Source organism: Saccostrea cucullata, unplaced genomic scaffold (assembly GCF_032062105.1).
Source record: "Saccostrea cucullata isolate Sc308-1 unplaced genomic scaffold, CSIRO_AGI_Scuc_v1 ctg3073, whole genome shotgun sequence".
Classification (NCBI taxonomy): domain Eukaryota; kingdom Metazoa; phylum Mollusca; class Bivalvia; order Ostreida; family Ostreidae; genus Saccostrea; species Saccostrea cuccullata.
Window position 1 is genome coordinate 39,794 of NW_026934511.1, and position 20,146 is coordinate 59,939.

The 20,146-nt window shown below is 36.1% G+C and overlaps 1 protein-coding gene across 1 annotated transcript in view; it reads left to right on the forward strand.

The window, feature by feature from the left end:
* LOC134240934 (protocadherin Fat 3-like) overlaps nt 1-11,853 on the forward strand; it is a 51,436-nt gene extending 39,583 nt beyond the window's left edge. Inside the window, exons 86-108 of the mRNA XM_062723046.1 lie at nt 117-302; nt 402-539; nt 856-1,041; nt 1,303-1,620; nt 1,799-1,924; nt 2,509-2,691; nt 3,037-3,183; nt 3,391-3,573; nt 4,655-4,777; nt 4,953-5,261; nt 5,508-5,711; nt 5,828-5,962; nt 6,115-6,236; nt 7,410-7,669; nt 7,932-8,101; nt 8,465-8,695; nt 9,013-9,104; nt 9,419-9,526; nt 9,718-9,789; nt 9,917-10,150; nt 10,263-10,362; nt 10,531-10,676; nt 10,943-11,853. Of these exons, the coding sequence (XP_062579030.1) occupies nt 117-302; nt 402-539; nt 856-1,041; nt 1,303-1,620; nt 1,799-1,924; nt 2,509-2,691; nt 3,037-3,183; nt 3,391-3,573; nt 4,655-4,777; nt 4,953-5,261; nt 5,508-5,711; nt 5,828-5,962; nt 6,115-6,236; nt 7,410-7,669; nt 7,932-8,101; nt 8,465-8,695; nt 9,013-9,104; nt 9,419-9,526; nt 9,718-9,789; nt 9,917-10,150; nt 10,263-10,362; nt 10,531-10,676; nt 10,943-11,006 (3,837 nt within the window). The 3' untranslated portion in view covers nt 11,007-11,853. The remainder of the gene's footprint in view (nt 1-116; nt 303-401; nt 540-855; nt 1,042-1,302; nt 1,621-1,798; nt 1,925-2,508; nt 2,692-3,036; nt 3,184-3,390; nt 3,574-4,654; nt 4,778-4,952; nt 5,262-5,507; nt 5,712-5,827; nt 5,963-6,114; nt 6,237-7,409; nt 7,670-7,931; nt 8,102-8,464; nt 8,696-9,012; nt 9,105-9,418; nt 9,527-9,717; nt 9,790-9,916; nt 10,151-10,262; nt 10,363-10,530; nt 10,677-10,942) is intronic.
* The last annotated feature ends 8,293 nt before the right edge of the window (nt 11,854-20,146 follow it).

Below are 20,146 nucleotides of genomic sequence, written 5' to 3' on the forward strand. Positions count from 1 at the left end.
TTCACACTACCTTTTACAAATAAATCAGGGGATATAATACCAATGATGCTAAAACAGTAATTTGTCATGTTCTTACAAGAGGCCATTATGATTTAGAACTTCACCTATTTTTTTAGCTGTTGCTGGAGGCTTATGATGACCAGTACCCAGAAGATAAATCCTACGCTTCAGTCACCATAAATATCTTGAAGAATGTCAACCCACCCGTCATTGTTCCTTCCCAGATGTCAGCCACAGTGAATGACTATGACCCACCGGGAACTCCAGTTATTGATGTCAATGCCACTGACTTGGATCAAACTGTAAGGAATACCAAAGCAGAGTACTTAATATACACCCATTGCATGTAAGACATAGCGTTTGAGAGGGTATTGTTAACATTTTATTTCCTATATCCTTAGCTCCCGGAGAAGACCCTACTGTATACTATAGAGGCTGGACGTGATCCCATGGAATACTTCACCATTGATCCTATCTCTGGATTAATATCTGTGGATAGAAGGCTCTCTGAAGACCTCAGTAGACCCTCTGAATATGTGGTATGTATAGTTAACATCAGTGCAGGGCAAAGTGCTTTGAATGAAAAATAAACACTCAGGTTTCAGAAAGAGAAAATTAAATTGATCCCCCAATTTTTTTTTTTTCTGAAGAATATTTCGGAGTTGTTTTTCTTTTTATGTCAGACACATGAGACCATTCAATTTAAAAAAAAACAAAAAAAAAACAGTTTTTTGAAATTGCTCATCTAATAGATTTCCTTGGTTTACACAGACAACCATTGTTTCTGAGCTTTCATTTATTGATTCAATTTTGGAATGAGATAAAAACAAGCGATTTTCTTTTCCCTTGTCTTAGCTGCGAGTCATTGCTCGAGACACCAGTGCTACTCCCCAGTCGGCCACAGCTACAGTGACAGTAAGCGTCAACAGGAACACCAGGCCACAGTTTGTTGACCCCGCCCGTTTTGTATTCAGCCCCTCAGAAGCCAGGGCTGTGTACGATTCTCTGTTCGTCGTGTCAGCTACAGATCCAGACTCACCAGTGAGTGTGAATTGTAACGTGTTATAATTATTAATACAGTATTCGTTAAATCTGGACACCACTTGTTGCAAAGAAATTGACTGGATAAGGCAACATTCTAAATAAGACAAGATTTAAAACAATTAAATTTTTATACTGCAATAGACTTGAAGTTTACAGCATATTAAAAAGGATTTCAGTGTATTATAAAAATAACAATTAGAGGAAATTGATTGTGTGTAAAGTTTCAACCTCTCTCTACACAATCTTTTTGTTTTACAGTTACTGTTGAATGGACAATTGGAGTTCTACTTTGTGGGACCGGTGAATGCTAGTCGAGTGTTCGGTATTGATCCAGTCTCTGGTAGTATTTTCCCACGCATCAGCTTACAAGATGTCACTCAGGATCGCTGGACTTTCACGGTGGGAGTCCGAGACAAGGGAATCCCCCCTCTGTCTGTGGAGACTCCAGTCACCGCTAACATTCAGAGGATTGGTAAACCTGTCTTTGACAGTGTTAGAATCGACGTCACCAAATTCGAAAATGCACCCGTAGATGAGGTTGTTACCCCGGTTACAGCCAGAGATCCATTGCCAGGGGTAAGTATATAAGCTGATCGCTTTAAAAAAGGGTGGAAAGTCACTGATATTTAATCCTCCTCATAGCTGTGATTTGAAAGATCGATACATATTATTCAGGGTGATGTATTAAAAAAAATTGAGAATGGATAGTTGATATGAGAAGTTGATGTAAATTTGTTTTGTTATTTTTCATCAGAGCACTCTTGTGTATGAAATCCGAGGTGATGGATTAGCCGGGGAATACTTCAAGATTGGAACTGATGGAGTGATCCGAATTAACAAGTCCCTGTTTCTGGATGATAATAAAACACCAACATACAGGGTAAAATGTCTTTAATATGTATTTTCACAATAAAGTATACTGTATACAGGGTTATTTTCGCCCCGTCTTATTTTCGCCCTTTCACACTTGCAAACAATTTTGCCCCGTTTTAAATTCGCCCAATCATAGTTTTGTTTAAGAAATTATACTGTATTCTTTGAATTCGCCCCATTTTAAATTCGCCCAAATGAGAGTAGGGCGAAAGGGGCGAAAATAAAACGGTTGAAAATTTCCCTGTATACAGTAATCAATATTAGTTCAAATGAAGTCTAGTGAAGTCAATTTCTCAAGCATACTGTAGATCACTAAATTTTCGCGACACCTTATTTTCGCGAGATAGTAATTGACTCTTGATTAACGTGACAAAATTTTCACGAATTGTCGTTATTGCTCTATATAATCTTAAGGAATACTATTATACGCGAGAGTTAAATCTTATGAGCACATTTTACCGAAAATAAAGTTTAATAAAAAGTGATTTACAGTATATGAAATTTTCCATTAATTGGCACAGTCTTGTTAGAAGTTGGAGACTTTTAAAAGTTCACAAATGTCTGTCCTAATTTCAATCCATTAAATTTCAGATTCGAGTGGTGGCTTACAGACAGACCGATCCACTACAGCAGGCCGAGGCATTCGTCTATGTGTTGGTAATCAGAAATCCAAACCAACCCTTCTTCTCCCATGGAAATCTGGAAACAACCATCAATGAGAATACAGAAATATCTTCATTTATTATTAGTGTCAACGCTACTGATAATGATCAAGTAAGCTTCTTAAAATCATTTAATTCATGGTATTTTTTTGTCCCATTCCATAACACTTTTAACTTATTAAAGGCACTAGGAATTTTGTAGTCTAGGTCACCTACACGTTTGTCGCATCGATGGTCTCACACCAAGTGGGGGATCAAACGACTTGCGTGACCTAGGCTAGGAATTTTGACCTTGGGAGTTAAAAAAAAATGTAACTCCAGATGCATTGTAATGCATATAATTGAAATGAGCACTCTTTAAACACATTTTGTTCTTTAAGGCCATATCCTTTATTAGGAGATAGTTTTTTTTTTCTTTTATTATTTTGTTAACTATTAAATTGTGACTTACTTCTAGGGAGAAAATGGGGAGATTGTGTACTTCTTTAGCAGTCAGGAGTCACAGCCTGTTTATGCAGCAAACTATTTTTACATCAACCCCACCACTGGTGACATCACCTTGTCTGCCAGGCTGAGGGATGACCCAAACACTCCTCAATACCAGGTCTGTAAATAATGTAAAAAAAAGTATCTGATTGTTTCTTCACTTTGAAGCCAGAGAGTAGATATGCAATATTTGTAAACAGTTTCAAAAGTCTTTGGCCATATTTTGTTAAAAATGGAAAACAAACTCGAGTTTAATTGTCAAAGATTTGTGATTTATATTTTTTAATCTATTTTTTATCTATTATCTGTTTTAATTTCTGTTTAGTTGCGAGTCATTGCTAGAGACAAGGGAGTCCCAAGTAAGCAGGCTGGGGTCACTGTCACAATAAAGATAGAGAGAAATCCTCATCCTCCATCATTCATACAAAGGTCGTACGAAGCTGATGTCAATGAGAGTATACCTGTGGGAAGCTCAGTCATTCAACTTGCTGCTCAGGATCTGGATGGAGTGAGTACATTTTACCTTCAAATTTTGAACTCATATTTGGAATAGTCAACTATTTTTGTCTAAATAAAATCCATTAAGGAAAACTCTGTGCAAAGTCTCAGATATAAAGGATATTGGGGAAATCCTGAAAAGAATTTGTCTGAATTGTACATACACATATTTTTATTAGTGTTGGCAACGAGTACCCGGTTAACCGTCGAACGTTGCGAGTATCGGTTAGTAAAACTGCTACTCGGTTACTCGGATAAAATAAATTCTACATAGTTAAGGCATTGAAAATGAATGTTTTGTAATTTATAAATATATACTAACTTACACATTTCCCTAATTTTAGGCTTACCATTAGACTTGATCTAGTGCATGGTTGTAGTGAATTAAATTGTTTTGATTAGTTTTCACAGTTTATATAATTGATAGCATTGATTGCTTGGGGTATATATATTTTGAAGGCCTGCGTTATAATTACCTCATTTGATAATTCAACGAGATGCCGCCGCAGACATAATAAGTTTCAAAAGAACATTACAAAATCTGTTAAATCACCTGCTTAAATTATTCGGAAACCAGCGATTTACTGGACACACATATTAACATTAAGTTGTAAATAATTATTCTCCTTGATTGCGACATATTTCGGGGGCTGAAAAAGAAAGTGTAAAATGGTGATTGACGATGACGTATTTATTTGTCTTTGTGTGTCGAATTCCCTATTAATTTTCTTTATTTTAAAATCGTAGATCTTTGACTATATCGTATGTGTGTATTGTAAATATAATGTCCCTATAAAGTGTATTTGTGCAGTACTACTACCGATAAGTATAGAATAAGATAAATAATAGATATTGATACTTTTACCAAAAATCATCCGAGTAACCGGGTACTCGATCGGAAGATGAAGCGAGTAACCGGTTACTAAAAATCATCCGATTTGCCAACACTAATTTTTATGAAGTAAACAGCATTGTAAAAAAAAAAACTGAGCACATACAAATAAGCATAAAAGCTTTCTAACAGAGTCAAATTATTTCATGTATATGAACAATATCATAATTTTATTTTGTGTGTTTTTTATTTATCACAGGATCCAATTGTATATAGCATCAACTATGACCCCCCAGCCTCTTTATATTTTAACATTGACGGTAACACAGGTTTGATCAGAACAGCCACAACCCTTTACCAAGACGAAGCTGACCGATATGTGGTAAGTGTTTCATTCTATTTGAGCAGAATTGATGAACCTAAGGCTTGACTTAGTGGAACTTGTGTATTTTGTTAGAGGAGCATTGTTATGGGTTATAAAATTGTTATAGGTGTCATTGGTTTCTTGTGGGTTTCTGGTAATGTCAGTGCATTAACTTTTATGGATATTGTTACAGCTACTTGTCACAGCTTCAGACCAGACCCTCCAAGGAACTGCCACTGTAACCGTCCGAGTTCATCGTAACGTCCACAGACCCGTATTTGCTGACCCTACCCACACGGTGACAATCTCGGAATACGAGGATCTTAACACTATCATCTACCGTGTGGTGGCCACAGATAATGATAACAATCGCAGCAGCAGTGGAATTCTGAGATACTCCCTTCTAAGGACCAGCGGTTCTGTCTTTATCATCAGTCCTACCACGGGAGAAATTCAACTCGCACAGTCACTGACTAACAACAAGACTGCAGACCAATACACTGTTAGTACAGTTTGGAAATTTTTTAGTAGTTTGAAAATTTATGAGGATTAAATTTGTATCATTAACCCCCAACCCAACCCCTTTTAGAAGTAATCATTGAAATTTTGATCTGCTCAGATTTGATAATTTTGTTTTAGAGGGATCTTCAACGTAAGAAAAAGCTTTGCTTCATCTGTTGTAACCATAAATCCTCCCCTCTCCGCAAGAAATTTTCAGTGTTTAACTTTTTATTTCTTTGTGTAACAGCTCACCGTCATGGCAAAGGATGTCTCAAGTAATCCCAAAAATGCTACTGGAACTGTCACTGTCAACATTGTCCGCAACCAATTTACTCCCGAGTTTAATTCACAAAGTAACATAACAACGGCTAAAGATTTAGACAGTTATGGGACATCTATAGTCAATGTTTCAGCAATTGATAGAGACAGAGAGAATCCATATAGTGTAAATGTAAGTACTATTTTAACATTTCTGATCACATTACCATTGTAAAAAATTTCTGCAATAACTTTCCAATTTAATTTTTTAAAATCACTTTTATAATTAAAATGTACCTTTTCTTTTAGACACCCAATGCTCAGGTTGTTTATTCCTTGCCATCAGATCTATCGACAGATAATAGGTTCTTCCATATAACCCCAGAAGGAAATCTGAAAGTAACACAGCCACTGCCAACAAATGCAGACAAGACTGAGTTACCTGTAAGTATTATAGTGGGTTATACAGTGGAACCCAGATGAAAGTTTTTGTAGCAGATTTTTTTTCAAATACCTATTATATGCCCAATTTTGATCAGAGTTACATGGACAATGCATCAAGTATTTTCTGTGTGTCAATAATGTTTATTTTGTAGGTACGAATTAGAGCTTGTGATAAGAGCTGGAATCAAAAATGTTCTGACATACAATTGAATATTCCATTAACTCATCATGGAAGCCCAGAAGGTCGACTTGGTTTTAAACAACCAGTTTATTAGTAAGTCAGTTGTCTTTTTTATTTGACCCATTGGCATAAGGCCATAATAAAAATATTCCTAGATTCTCATCCCTGCCCGCCCAGATTTTATACCCCCGCCTCGATTTTTTTTTAATTTCTGTTTTTCTTCGTCTTAATTCTGATCGGGATCGGTATTCATCTTCCATTCTACTTTTGTTTTAAATCCTGTGAAAGTCGACATGATTTTGACAGCTGAAAATATTGAAAAATTGCTGTAATACATGCGTATATATTTTAAACAAGGGTCATTGGTTGAAAAGATTGGTGATGATGTGAAGTAAGAGATAATTGAACCTTTACTATGACTTTTATTCGGGTATTTTAGATAAAATTACACCGATTGACCAGGTCAATAAAAAATCTGCAAAATTGAAAAAATAAAAAATATTAAATAAAAGCCGCCCGCCCGCCTCGATTTTTAAAAAAAATTTGGATTAGAATCTAGCAATTTATTTATTATGGCCTAATGGGTAATTTTTTTCTATATAAAAAAATTCTGATTTGTTGATGACATATGTGATTATATTGGAGAAGAATGGCTTTAGTATTTCTTTTACCAATTTGTCGATTACAAAAAGATTCAATTTGGAAATTGATATTGATGATGTAAATATTTCGACAACTTTTAATGCCTTCTCTGGTATGAATGTCATATCTTTTTTCTAGCTCACCTCAACGGAGTTGGGGTGAGCTTATGTGCTGGATGTCTACTATAGATTCCTTATTATACGTGGGGAATTAATTATCGCGTAATTTCGCGAGAAGCAACACTGAATATTGAATAATTGCTGTATTGGGCCCCTTGATAATAGAGCAACTTTTTAAGAATTCTTGAAATTATTAAGATAATGCTGAAAAAAATTACTCGCTTTTATTTTTATGTTGCTGAAATCCATGTAAATTCTATTGATCAAGCATCCAATCGCGAATTATTATTCTTGCGATTTGACGTTAGAGAGCTGTCTCACGATAATAAGTACTCGCGAAAAATAAGGAATCTACAGTATTCCAATGTAAATGTGAGCCCTATAAGATCAAAATTGCAGAAATGTTGCATCTTTGGATGTACACTAGGGACATCGATTTACTTGCAGACAGCATCCATTGATGTGAACTCTGTAATCTCTAATTATCTATGTTTTCGTTTCATAGCAAAGAGGTGCCAGAGAACTTTCCACTGAGTAACGTCATTGTAGAGATGGATGTGGAGTACCAAGGAGCCTCCTCCATCAAATGTACCATTGCAGATAAGAACATGGAAAACAGGTTCTCTACTAAAAATGATAATCTCAACAAAAACTGTCAGCTTATATTGCTTCACCAGCTGGACTTCAGTGTACAGGACAAGTACAACGTAACAGTGACTGTGACAGCTGATGACTCACAAACCAGGAGAAAGAGACAGATATATGGTCAGTCTCAACACTTTACAAGGAATATTACTAACAGATGTTATATATTGTAGTGTTTCTGACTAGCCTTTACTGTAACCTCATGTTACATGATAGGTAACAATACAAATTTTGAAATGGAGCATTTTAAAGATCTTTCTCCAAAGTAATCTTTCAATGATGAGAAAACAGTATTGAATTAATGCTGAAGCTTAACATTTATAGCCCAAACCACATGCAATAAATCAGAAAATTTCAAAAATAGGAAACTTTTGCTTTTTAGTATACAACACCTACCCCACTGCCACTGTGATCATCCAAGTACTGGATGTGAATAACAATCCTCCACAGTTTGTCTATCCCATGTATCCAGTTAATCCAGTAGAACTAAGGATGTACTTTGGAGCTATAGCCAATGACAGCAGGCCAGACCAACAGATACTGGAGGTCCACGTAAGTACCTCTGTTTCTCTCACTGTTGTATTACTTGAATATATTGAATAATTGCTGTATTGGGCCCCTTGATGATAGAGCATTACTTTTTAAGAATTCTTGAAATTATTAAGATAATGCTGAAACCTTACTCAGAATGCTTGAAATGGTTGTTTAAATGCTGCAACTCTTGCCAGAGTGCTAAAAATGATTGTGGCAGTACAATATTGTTTTACAAAGAATGCTTGAAATGGTTGGGATAATTCAGGACCTTTTTACTCAAGAGTTTCAAATGATAATGCAGAAGTGCTTCTCAGTGTTTGAAATGATTGCAGGTTGGTCATTATACAGCTGAACTATAAACTTCTGCTTCTTGAATTGTAGGCTAGAGATCTGGATCTAGGTACCAATGGCAGAGTGACTTACTCAATCAAAGACAACTCAGGAATTCCAGCAAACCCACCGTTCAGTCTTGCTGCTGATGACGGAATGGTCACTACCAAGAGAGATCTGTCCGCAGAGATGCAGAAGCCTGCTCAGTATCGCTTCAAGGCTGTAGCCACAGATAACCCTATTCTGTTCTCACAAAGGCAAACAGATGAAGCCAATGTCTATGTAAGTTTACTTCATAAAAATTAATGTTATAAATGTTGAAATCTGTTGTTTCTTAACATTTTTACAAAGTGATACAAATATTATTGAAAGATACTGAAGTTTTCCTATGTAAAAGCAATTCTGTTGAAAATTTTTTTGGGAAAGCAGGAAAGCAAGTTATGCCTTTTAAATGTCATTGTTTGTGCAAGTTAAATGTCATTGTTTGTGCAAGTTATCTTCAAAATTGATTGACTTGTATTACCTAAGTTTTTATAGAAAATCTATTCCAGATAGTTGTGTGTGCTCCGAATTTAAATTTTTGTTGGTTAAATTTTCAGATAAACTTGATTCATCCATTCCATCGGTTTGTGATGGTGTTCCAAGATAGAAGTCCAGAGGATATACTACCAAAGAAAGAGTTCATCAGACAGTGAGTACTCCTATATGTTAGAGTAAAGTACATATTGCAGATCACCAAATTTTGGCAACACCTTGTTTTCGCAAATTACATATTTGGTATTAATAGGCAAGACAAAATTTTCATGAATGCTGGTTGTTGCTGTATAAATCTCTTGCTTATAAAAATATACTCCAGTATGTGAGAATAAAATTTTTGCAAGCAGACTGTCTTGCGTGGTAATGCGAAAATAAAGTTCTTGTGAATAAAAAGTGATTTTACAGTATTTCAATTAACAAACTCTTCCTGTGGCTCTCTTGTATATTTATCAATTTATTTAATTGCAGAGTTATTCAGAATGTGACAAGAAGGGTGGCTATTATTGAGAAGGTTGAGAAGAAACGTTTTCTCAATGACATGCAGAATGTTTTGACAGACACAAGCACTGTACCTGAGTAAGTATGATGCTTATTTTATTTGAGTAAGAGAATTGCTGATGAGTTAATAATGGAAAATGAGTGACTAGTATCTTTACAGAGAGGTTATGGCTTTAGTTAATTCATTTCTCTAATATTTATCTGGACTAAAGATTTCAAAAGAGAACTTGAATTTTCTGGATGAGTAATAGAATCCTTTTTCATTGCAGCTCTGATTTATACTTTGTTCTACAACAAACCATTGAACCATACCACCTGATCAACAATACAGAACAGGATACGTAAGTTAGCCAAATTATCTACTTCTGTTCTTCAGGTTACCATATGATTAATATCCTAACTTTTGCCTTTTTCCTCGAAGAAATTTTAAGAAATAAACTATTCAGGTCTTTCTTGTCTTGCCAATAGATTATTCCCAGAGAATGTGCAGGATGAATTGAAGAACAGAATAGGTGGAGATCCCAGCCTGAAGGTCATCATCATCCGGAAGCCATTTGACAGTCAGGCCAGCCGTATCTTCCAGCTGAGCAAGTCCTACGTGTGGTGGCTGGACGACCCCTGGGCAGCTCTCGTCGCCCTGGCCGCCATCTCAATACTCCTCTGTCTCGTTGGACTCATTGTCATCATTTTCACTCACTCAAGGTCAGTGTCCAAGGGACATAACTACATGCTTGATCTCGAGATTTAGTTTTGTCAATCTGTTTATGTTTGTTTCATATATTTTTTTCTCTAAGTGGTTTGTGTTTCATTCCAGGTATACAAGGTATATTAATGAGTATGCAGCAGCTATGAAGGTGTATGATCAACCAGAGTTTGTAGAACCACCAAGTTTCCTTAGGGAATATGAAACACAGGTATGGCTTAGCCCTTTAATTGATTATATCATTTTCAAAGGGAGAAAATAGATTTTTTTTAATATGAAATTAAAGCTTTGTGCAAGATCAGGGAACATATTTTTTGTCATTGATTATGAATTCAACTATCTTGATATAATCATAAAGTATTTTATTTGCATTGAACAGAGTTTAAATATGTACGTCCCACCTGATGAGGCAGTTCAGGATTCAGGGGAAATCAACCTGACATTTGAAGGAGATAACTTAGTAGCAGCAGAACATATAGGTGGAGACCAGGGAATTACTTCAGCAGTTAATCCCATTTACCAAGAGTAAGTATCAATAACTTTGGCAGTTTATCCCATTTACCAAGAGTAGGTACAAGTATCAGTATATCAGCAGCTATTTGTTGTGGCCTTAGCTATGCAGATACTGTTAAGAAAAATTTCAATTTTATGACAATGTGGAGATTAATTTTTTCTCAAGAGAAAAAGAAATAATTCTAAAGCTAGGATTTTTAAATGATTGTAGAATTATTATATTTTATTTATTCTTTAGACTGACATTGAATAACCTTTTAATGTTATTTTGTTTTCAGAGATGATTCACAGATTCAACAACCAAGGCCAACAGGATTTACAGAGAGTACAACGATGTTGTGATTGTAGACATTAATAAACTTAACTAGAGACTTGTTTAAGGCCATCAATATATTTATGGCTACGCACTCCATTCTGCGGCTTCTAATTTTTCATTTGCATATATTCCTCACATCCTCCATTTTAACCCATCATGCCCCAGAAGTACAGGAGTGCAGTTATTTTTTCCTAAACAAAGAAGATGGATTGCAACAAATAAAAGTGAGAAAACTCAGGCAAATGTTATCATGAAATTCCATAGAGGTGCCAAGGGAGGAGAGAATTTCAAAAAACTATTTCTTGAGTGCTATTGTGCAAATATTCTATGCAGATTTAATTATAATTTATTAATTTTTTTTACAAAAGTTAGTGCTGATCGAATGACAATAAATTATTTTATAGATTCCTATTATGTTTTTCCACAAGATTTATTTTTTCTAAGTATCATACAAGAAACATATCATGGATTATAAAAGGCATATCAAACTTTCTTTTTTAGTTGCATTAAGTGTTTGTTACATTCCATGACATTTATATTATGAAAAATGTGATTATTATGTTATTTTTCATGAAAATTTTTATAGTGAAATCTTAGCAGTTAATGTGATTTTACAGGTGTTTGTGATATACAATGTTATATTTCTATATACAGGTAGAATTTTGACTTTTTTTTTGTACAATTGACTCGTCTATCAGTGTACGTAGTTTGCTGAATTCACTTCGAAATGTTCTGTAAAAGCTTGCCATCATTCACAATGTTGGGTGTATAATTTGTTTGCCAGTATAGTGTGTTTGAATGACAGGAAATGAGAAGCACATATTTCAACAATTTGTATTTTTTTATAAACAAATATACTCTATTTTTCAATAATTTTATATTTTGTTTTGTTTTTCCCTTGATCCTGGGGTCATGAAACAGACGAATTTCGGTTAATAAGGTGAACTAAACAAGATCAGATCATGGATATTGATGATTTAATCCTGAATCTTCAATGTTTTGTGATCCTGTAGACTGCTGAACCCAGGTTTAAAAAGCTGCCTTAGAGAGTTGCTCTGACTCAAGGAAGGTGTAAGTAATTCCAGTTGCTTCTTGGTGAATTTTAAACAGGTATGACTACACCTTGCCAGAACAAGAAATGGGTGATTATGTTTAGGCCTCTCTTATGACTATGAAACATGATGAAATAGGAACCCTTTCTGTGAGAAAATACTATATTGGAAAGAACAAAAAGAAAGTGATGAACTTCCCTTTTTCTGTTCACCTTGAAGGCAAACTGGGTTGATTTCACCCACAACATTCATATTTGTTTCTTTATGCAAATTCTCTTTTTCAAAGTTGACGCCATTGAATAACATTTTAGTTTTGAGGTTATATATACTAAATGGAGCTAGTCTATTCTTCTGAGAGAAAAAAATGTATAGGGCAAAAAGTAGACTTTCAAAATTTAGAGGGTCCACTTAAGAATAGCAATATACAAAAGAGTACCTGTTGGGAGAAACAGGTTTATTATATGAACAGATCAATAGGACATCCTCATATAGACTAAAAATTATGGAGGTCTCTTTTTTTCCCACAAGGTGTGGCTTAATCACAATGGATTGAATCAGTAACTTAAAAAAAAACAAGTTACGGAATTTTCACACACCCGCAACACTAAGTAAAGGAAACGAGACGAGAACGTGCTGCATTTCTAAAAAGTTTTTTTACACAAGATTTAGAATGAATTATGTAGAAAAACAACAGCAATAAAGGTCAAAAATCCACTGGAACAATACAAAATTGAAGAAGAGCAAAACCCCCAAAGTGCGTGGGATCATGTGCCATTGAGGAGACAGCGTCTCTCGCCCAACCGTCAAGCCCGCCATGTGCTCCTTGTCATGATCAGACATACAGAAAAATCCATAGACTTGAATTAAGTGTGAAAATAATAACATATAAAAACTTATTTTTCAAAAAAATTGGTCAACATTCAACTTGACGATAGATTGTATTTTTTACAAGGTCATTGCATGAACTGCTGATATCTTTGGATTATCAAATATTTTGTCAATAACTTTGCGCCGGAATACCGGTACTACAGACACTTATTCTAGTATCATATTTTTTTCATCATACTGTAACTCACCGGGATATCAATATACATTGTATTATTGTCCAGAATCGTATTGTTTTTTAGATCAAAAGGTCAAGGTCATACATTACACGTTCCGTTTTTGTGTACCACTTTCGTTTGCAGACAATATATCAAGAAGTCTATGGGCTTTTGCAATGAAATTTCCTATGCCCTGAAGAAGACCACTATTGTTTCAATGGTCAAGATGAGAAATTCATTCTGTTTTTGTGAAATTTTGTTTCCGAGCGATGTTCAATGTGTGCACCAGGTCACGTGATCCTCACACGATCTCTAAATATAGAATGAGCGATGTTTTTAAATTTAAGGTCTGACTTTATGTATTGAATTTTTTTCATCGCAACTCCTTATGGACACATCTTTTAAAGTCTGAGAGTTTTTGCAACAAAATTTTATATCCCAATTCCTTTTTGCCTAAAAAAAGACCCCTATTAACTTTGACAGAGGTCATAAGATCAAATATCAAGGTTAAAAATTTTTATAACAAATATTATTTTCCATATCATAACTTTAGTTTTTCCTTTATCTTTCTTTACAAAAAATAATATCACAACTTCCTATGATGTAAAGACTCAATTTTGAGGTCAAAAGGTTAGAGGTCATGGTTATTAATTCATAGATTAATTTTTTGTGTGTTACTTTTGTTTCTGGGTGACATCTTACAATGTCTTTGAGCTTTTGAAATGAAATCTATCATAACTCCTTATGAAATCAAGAAAATCCATTTTGATCTCAAGATCAAAGGGTTAAATGTCATAATTTCATAGCGACATTCTTTCGTTTTCTTTGAGCTGTCTTTGAAAAAAATTACCATCACGGTAGAGTGTTCGCCGCGCGACTAGAGGGTCGCGAGTTCGAATCTTGGCCAAGTCTGACCTAAGTGGATAAAAAATAGGTTGCAGCGTGTCCGGCACATTTGGATGACAAGTCCCCATTTAGACCCATATAGATTTCGAGGTCAAAAGGACAAGGGTCAAGGTGAGAAATACATATTGCATATACAAGTTCCTCATGCCCCATGTTGTCAGATTGGTTGTCGTTAGCAACACATCATAAACCGACTTAAGCTGAAACTGCAATCTCTGGGGCTCTGTTATCCAGATCTAATTCCATGACGTCTTCTTCTGTTTGACTCCTTCCCAGTTTAGCCAGTTTCCCTGCTTCTTCATACCAACTGTCTTCGCCATTCTTGCGTGCTCTTCCATTTTTCGCGCTTTTCTGCACAAGTTGTCTCTTCTCCACCGACTTTACCATCATAGTCATGGCTGCAGAGAACAGAAATACTAATACTATACAGTCTGTGACAATTCCAACTTCTAGGCGCTGACACGCTGTTGTGAGGTCCTGGGTTGTGAACTGTAATTGAAGTCTGTCAAAGTAACTCTTGAGCAGCGTCCGCATCCTGTCTGGTATATGGTAGCTCGATCTGTAGTGTAAGATGGCCTAGCTTGTGAGGCATGGAACCATAAGCATTCGTTAGATCCAACCATATGACTGCCATTTCTCTTGTCATCTCCATCTTTACTTTACTTTAAACATATTTTATTGATAATACAATAAGGATTGGGCAACAGGCAAGGCCTATATACACCCTCTCCTTGTATAATAGGTCAAGATACAATAATAAGTAATAATATATGCACATGATAATCAGTTAGATTAGATCTCCATCTTTAGCTTCCTGTATGATCTCAGTTAGAACATATGTATGCTCTGTACACTCCCCGAGGCTTCTGGCATTCCTCCTTTCTGCACAGCTATGTCTATGTACTTTTAGTATATAGGTTTTCATCCTCTCGGCCAAAATAGCCAAGAAAACTTTCCTTTCGATGTTCAATAGGGAAATGGTATGGAACTGTTCCAATGACTTTGAGTTTCCCATTTTGCAATAAAGCATCCCTCGGCTTGGTGTCAGCTGTCAGCTAACTGCCCCCCTCCTCCACACAACTCTCAGATTTAATTTCCATGAGCGTTGGATTAGTCTCGGACAGTTCTTGTAAACTTTGTATGGAATCCCATGTTGTCCCACTGATGGTGAAGCTGTTCTGGCCTTCCTGATTACATCTTAAACATCACGCAACTTGGTTCCCTTTCGTCGAACAAATGGTTTGTATTGTCAGGCTGTTTTAACTTCTCGAATTCTCATAAACCTTCATCCCTCCTTGAATCGCAATGCATATCCTTCAAATACTGTTCGACTTTCTCTCTATCCGCTGTTGGCTTTCCTGATCCTTGACTGCCTAAAAGTCTTGATGTAAATTGGAATGGATTGGCTGTAAATTGTGCTCTTGCTCGCTCCTTTCTTTTCTCCTCGTTCTGTCTGCCCTTCTCATGATCTGTAGCTTCTCTAATGTTCGTCCTTAATTCACCTATAACCGGTCGTTTCCTCTCCTCTGATGTTCTAACCCGTCTTGCCAGCTGTTTCTCGCCTTAGATTAGTCATCTCATTTTGTCTCCTGTGCTCATTCGATATTTATGGGGCGCCGTTTCAAAGAAAGTGACTCTCATCAGCCTATTCGAATAGGTGATATCACTTAATTCAATTTAAATAGGTGATATGATATCACTTATTCGAATAGGTGATATCACCTATTCAGCATGAATAGGTGATCTCACTTATTCGAATAGGTGATATCACCTATTCGAATAAGTGATATCACCTTTTCGAATAGGTGATATCACCAATTCAAATCAAATAGGTGATATCACCTATTAAAATAGGTGATATCACAATGATCTAAAATTAAGAGAAGAATAGGTGATATCACCTATTCAAAATCTGAATAGGTGATATCACCTATTCAAATAGGTGATATCACCAATTGAATAGGTGATATCACCTATTCGAATAGGTGATATCACTTTTTGGCAGTAAATACCAAAACGGCGCCCCATAGATATTCCTCTTGGTTGCTCCTTTTCTTCCTAAAGCTGTTCAGTCCTGCGTTTTACATTATCGCTGCCATGCCATGCCTTTGATCTTCTTGTCTTTTCTTCGTGCAAGTGATGCGGTTAGGATTTTGTCTACATCGTAATCAAACTTCTCCCGTTCTTACTTATTGCCTCTAGCTGGCCACTTGATTTTCGCTTTCCTCTCTAATTCTGCTGGCTGCCTTCTGGACTCGCGTGTCTGCTCTTCTGATGTTACCCCTTCTCCTTGACTGCCCACTCTCGTTGACTGGCGCTTGGACGCTGTCGTTAGATTCCTGGACCACCTCTTCTAGCCCTGTATCACTGAGTTGCCCTGTGCGTTGCGTCAGTCGCTGAATTGGAGTGCATCCCGTCTTTCCCATGTGTATTTTCAGCCCCTCTTCGTTCTTTAGGGTCTTTCCATAACTACATCTGCTCGAATTCGATCAAACTCTCAGTCCTTGGTCGGTCATGTGTTGTTTCCGTAACATCCTCTAAAACAGGGTGCTCATCCTCCCCCGCTCTCTCTCGACCCCCGGGCTCTCTTTTTGTTCTCTTTTTTATCTCTCTTTGTATCTGTCTAAAGCGGATTCTAAAAGGTTCCTCCTCACAGAAGATGTTTTCATGGTTTTGGCCTGCTAAACCTACACACCCTCGGTTGTCTGTCTGTCAGTGATGCTATGTAACAAAGATTCTGTAAAAGTCTCATTAAATTTCATTCAGTGGTATAAGAGGAGTTGCGGATAGGAGATGGGTACCCTAAAGCGTAACGGAAGGACGGACGGGCGTATAGACGGACGGATATCCCGATAACTGTACATCCTCCAACTTTTTAAGCCGGTGGGGGGGTATAAACTAAAGGTACTGTGAGCACTGAGCTCACTAAATTATATCCCCGCCTTCTATTTGATCATAATGGAAAGTCCATGTTTTGCAAGAGACCGGAAATAATTAAGTTCTAAATTAGTGGTGTATAATTAAGTGTCAGTTCAAAAAGTAAAATAGGAGGTGCACAATGGCTTTATGTAAATTATGTATTAAAGAATCTGTGAAAAGATACGTGGGTGAATATTATAAATACGTGTAGAATTTGTTTGTTTGATTATTGGACTTTTGAAAATACTAGTACAGGTATTACTGTGGAATCATCAATTTTCGGAGGGGGATTCTATGTTCGTGGATTTCATGGGTCACCCTTATCCTCTAATTTACATACCCATGAACATTTATTTTGTCAACATATTTATTTATTGAATCTTCTGTATATATATATATGAGTTACCCACGAAATTTAGTCCCCACGAACCATCAAAATTTTGCTTACCCACGTACATTGACCCCCATGATTGAAAAATTTTCCGCAGTAACTTGAATTCTTGAAAGGGATTTTTTCCATTTTCTTTTTTTTTTATAATTTTTTTTGATAACATATTTCAGGCGAGTGTACTTTCAAATGGAGTTGCATACATATCAAATGATAAAGAGCATTTTGTGTGATTCTTTTCACCTGTGATGTTCTATGTGCATCGAAAATCTAAAGCGGTATTGTTTAAAAACACCTGTCCGTGTTCGAATTGCTAAGAAATACCGCATCATCTAAATAAATAATGATGTTTATAGAAGCAGGGCGTTATTAGGGATTAAGGAGTAACTTAGAGGACAAATACTGTGTTTTGTAACAATTGTAGAGTAACTGAAACCGTAGATATATGAATGGGACAAGAGGTAATTTGTATCCAATGACTCGACGATCGTGAAAATGTTTACTGCTAAGGGAGATAATTTGGTTAATGCTAAGGGAGATAATTTGATGATTAAAGATGTAGTAGTAGAAATATTGGTAATTAGGAAACACCTCAGCTGTAGTAAATACAGCTAACATGTTAGTTAACATCTGTCTGATTTTTTCTTTAAGGAATGAAAAAAAACTATGTTAATGTCAGTGATTTAATTCTTCCATTATATGTGTTCGTGAATGCCGGGCAGTTGACAGGAACTGGAGTCAAAAGGTGACACTCTAACAATAAATAAGCTATATGTAATTCAGAGACCCACCCACCCCCCGCGCTTAAGGAAGAAAACGAAGAGCAAGTGCGGATCTAATGGGGGCTCTTTAAGAAGGAAGGCTGGACTTTGAGATAGTCGCCCAGTGCCTGTATTGAACCTTGAGAGAGTCTTGCATTGCCTGCATTGGCCAATGAGAGAGAGAGAGAGAGAGAGAGAGAGAGAGAGAGAGCGTCCTAATATCTGCATTGGTCCTTTGGATAACCGTGCAATTCCTGCATTGGCCAACAATTAACAAATTCCCTTGAGAGCTTGTCATGGAATTCTTACATTGGCTTTGCTATAGAAAGATTTTCAAAATGATTTAGATATTGATGATTCTTAGTGAGAATATTTATTTTCGTAATAGTCTAGAATTTAACGAGGAATCAAATTTGGCATTATAAGGGAGAGTTCTAGGATCGCTAAAATTAAATATCGCTAAAAAGATACTTCCATAACAATAAAACAAATGGCTCCGCTATTCTTTAGCCAAAGATTTCAAAGATCTTTTCCTGTATTTAAATTTCTTTTAAAATTTTGATCTTCCTATATCACCCTCCCTATTCCTGGGGTCATCGTTTTGAACAAACGTGAATCTACTCTACTATAGAGGATGCTTCCATATCAATATGACTAAACATAGCTTTTCTGTTCTTAAGACAATTTTTTAGTCATATATATTCCTATGTAAAACTTTCATCCCCCATTGTGACTCCACTCTAAACCCGAGGGTCATGATTTGAACAAACTTGAATCTACACTACCTTAGGTCTTCTATGTTGATATGACTAACCAAGACTTTTTCTGTTTTTGAGAAGATTCCTAAAGGGTTTTTCCCCCTATTTATATCTGTGTAAAAATTATTTTGATCTTCCATTAATACTGTGGCTCCAACCTAACCCTGAGTCTCATAATTTGAACAAATTTGAGTCTATACAGTGTACAAAAGATTTCATATAGTTTTCCAACTATTTTGGCCCAGTGGTTCTTGAGAAGAAGATTTGTTAAACATGCCTCCAAATTTTCACTGTTTCTTAATTAATTTCTCCTTAAAAAACGAAGTGGCCCTTCATTTGAACAAACTTGAATCCCAATAATCACCCAAGAATGCTTTGTGGAAAGTTTGGTTGAAATTGGTCCAGTGATTCCGGAGAAGAAATCGAAAATGTGAAAAGTTTACAGACGGACAGACGGCAGACGACCACAGGCAATATGTGGTCAGAAAAGCTCACTTGAGCTTTCAGCTCAGGTGAGCCAAAAAGTTTATGTACCTTGGAAAGTTTGAATTACGGGAGAACATATTTTCCCAAAGCCGATTTCCACATACATTCCCAGTACCTTTAATGGTACCAAAAAATAAACCATAGATATGTTTGATTTCTATAAGTACTTAGTATAGTCAATTTACTCGCCATTGCAGTCACTTTCTCCGCAAAGTCCAAACTAAAGATGGGAAAGGTCGTAAAATTCTAGTGGAATTTAAAACATTGTTAAGCTTTTTTTGAAAGGGGGGGGGGGGGGGTAAGATGAGGCTCATTCAAAACCAGCGGAATTTTATGAAAATCTTTCGACATCAACTTCAAAGATTCCTATGGATTTTTTTTCTTAAATACATACATTGTGGGGGGGGGGGGCTCCAATTTCCAACACACTTGTGTCCACCACCTGCTCTTTGGCAGATTTTTAGATATTTCGTTCTGATGTGAAAAATAGAACTCAGTAGCAGTTTTGTAATTGTAGACCATATAATCGTCTGGAAAGTCCTTTTCATTTAAATCTGAAAAATGCTGATGTGACTTTTCCCACGGTTTTGAAACGATTTTCTTGTATTTGTTTTTACCACAGATTCAGACAAACTGCATTTAAGCTTTCCAAGGTACATTACAATATTATCTAACGTTTTAAATGTATTTTTCATGCCCCACCGGATCATAACGATATGTTTAATCACGTTTCAAGTAATGTCAAATATTTTCAGTCTTGATCACAATATACGTCAATCACGTGACCTGTCTGTATTGGCCTGATTTGCATACGAGCCGAGTGAGCTAGGTGGGAGAGGGGAGCGCCTATGTA